Here is a 1,141-nt window from a genome sequence, read left to right as displayed (position 1 = left end):
GTGTCTCAGGTGTTCTCAGGACCTGTTCGTGTCTCAGGTGTTCTCAGAACCTGTTCGTGTCTCAGGTGTTCTCAGGACCTGTTTGTGTCTCAGGTGGGCTCAGACGTGAACGTACCTGAGTCTCCTCTTGGCCAGGTTTCTGGAGCAGATCCTCTCTATGCTGGACTGCAGGTTGAGTAGAGCTGTGATGGCCTGTTTCAGACATTCTTTATCCTCCTCATCTTCACTCTTCTCCTCCAGTTGCTATGGAAACACAAAGAGGAGGGGCACTAGAACATCTGTACAGGATCTAAAAAAATGTAACATTCTGATTTGCAAAACTAAAGACTAGCACGCCAAAGACGCTAAACCCAAAGTAGAACCTAAAATAGTATCAGAACCAGACCCAGAATCGGCAAAGTCTGGTTCTCAGGACCCCATTTGGAGTCCCAGACCAGAACCCGATCAGGATAAAGCTCCTGCCTTCCTTTGACCCACTCAGCTATGAAGAAATCTGCAGAACATGACTGCAGGAATTTCATAGATTTCAGCTCAGCCACTACAAAGCAGCTTACATTTGCAAAGTGGATCGTTCCAGACCAGAACCAGTCCTGTGTGGTACTGGTCTACTGGAAACTGCTGGGGATCATCAGGCTTCTTTTAAGTTGCTGCTTGCTCTTTGACCTAGTTACAAAATATCAATAAAAATGGAACATGGCCAATCATAAAAGCCCTGACATCAGGATCACAGACTGGTTCATGATTTTATTATAAAACAGACAATTACCATCAACTACCTACTCTTTAGGTAATGTTTAAAATAGTTCTGGTTCTGGTTCACAATGAGATTTGACAAGATGTAATCACATGTACCATGCAGGTGGGAGGCAGGTGTGGGACAGGTGTGACAGAGATGGTAAACACACGTGGAGTAGCATGCATGTGACTATATTATATTTTATTTAATAAATAAAGTCTGCCCTTCACTTGACACGGCAGAGTTATTAAAGTACCTGTATGTCCTGAGTCATATCTGGACAAATCTTAAAACATGTGAGACAGTCGTGAGTCCAGTGTGGAACAGATGTTCATCTAGTGTGGCACAGGTGTGAGGCAGGTGCGGTTCAGGTGTGAGGCAGGTGCGGTTCAGGTGTGAGGCAGG

At 44.9% G+C, this 1,141-nt stretch overlaps 1 protein-coding gene across 1 annotated transcript in view; it reads right to left on the bottom strand.

Annotated features, from left to right (window-relative positions):
• LOC108250452 (son of sevenless homolog 1) overlaps window positions 1-1,141 on the bottom strand; it is a 33,722-nt gene that overhangs the window by 28,435 nt on the left and 4,146 nt on the right. The window contains 1 exon segment of the mRNA XM_037974778.1: window positions 116-243. Coding sequence (XP_037830706.1) covers window positions 116-243 — 128 coding nt within the window.

Source organism: Kryptolebias marmoratus, linkage group LG3, assembly GCF_001649575.2.
Source record: "Kryptolebias marmoratus isolate JLee-2015 linkage group LG3, ASM164957v2, whole genome shotgun sequence".
NCBI lineage: Eukaryota > Metazoa > Chordata > Actinopteri > Cyprinodontiformes > Rivulidae > Kryptolebias > Kryptolebias marmoratus.
This window is presented reverse-complemented; position numbering and strand designations above follow the sequence as displayed.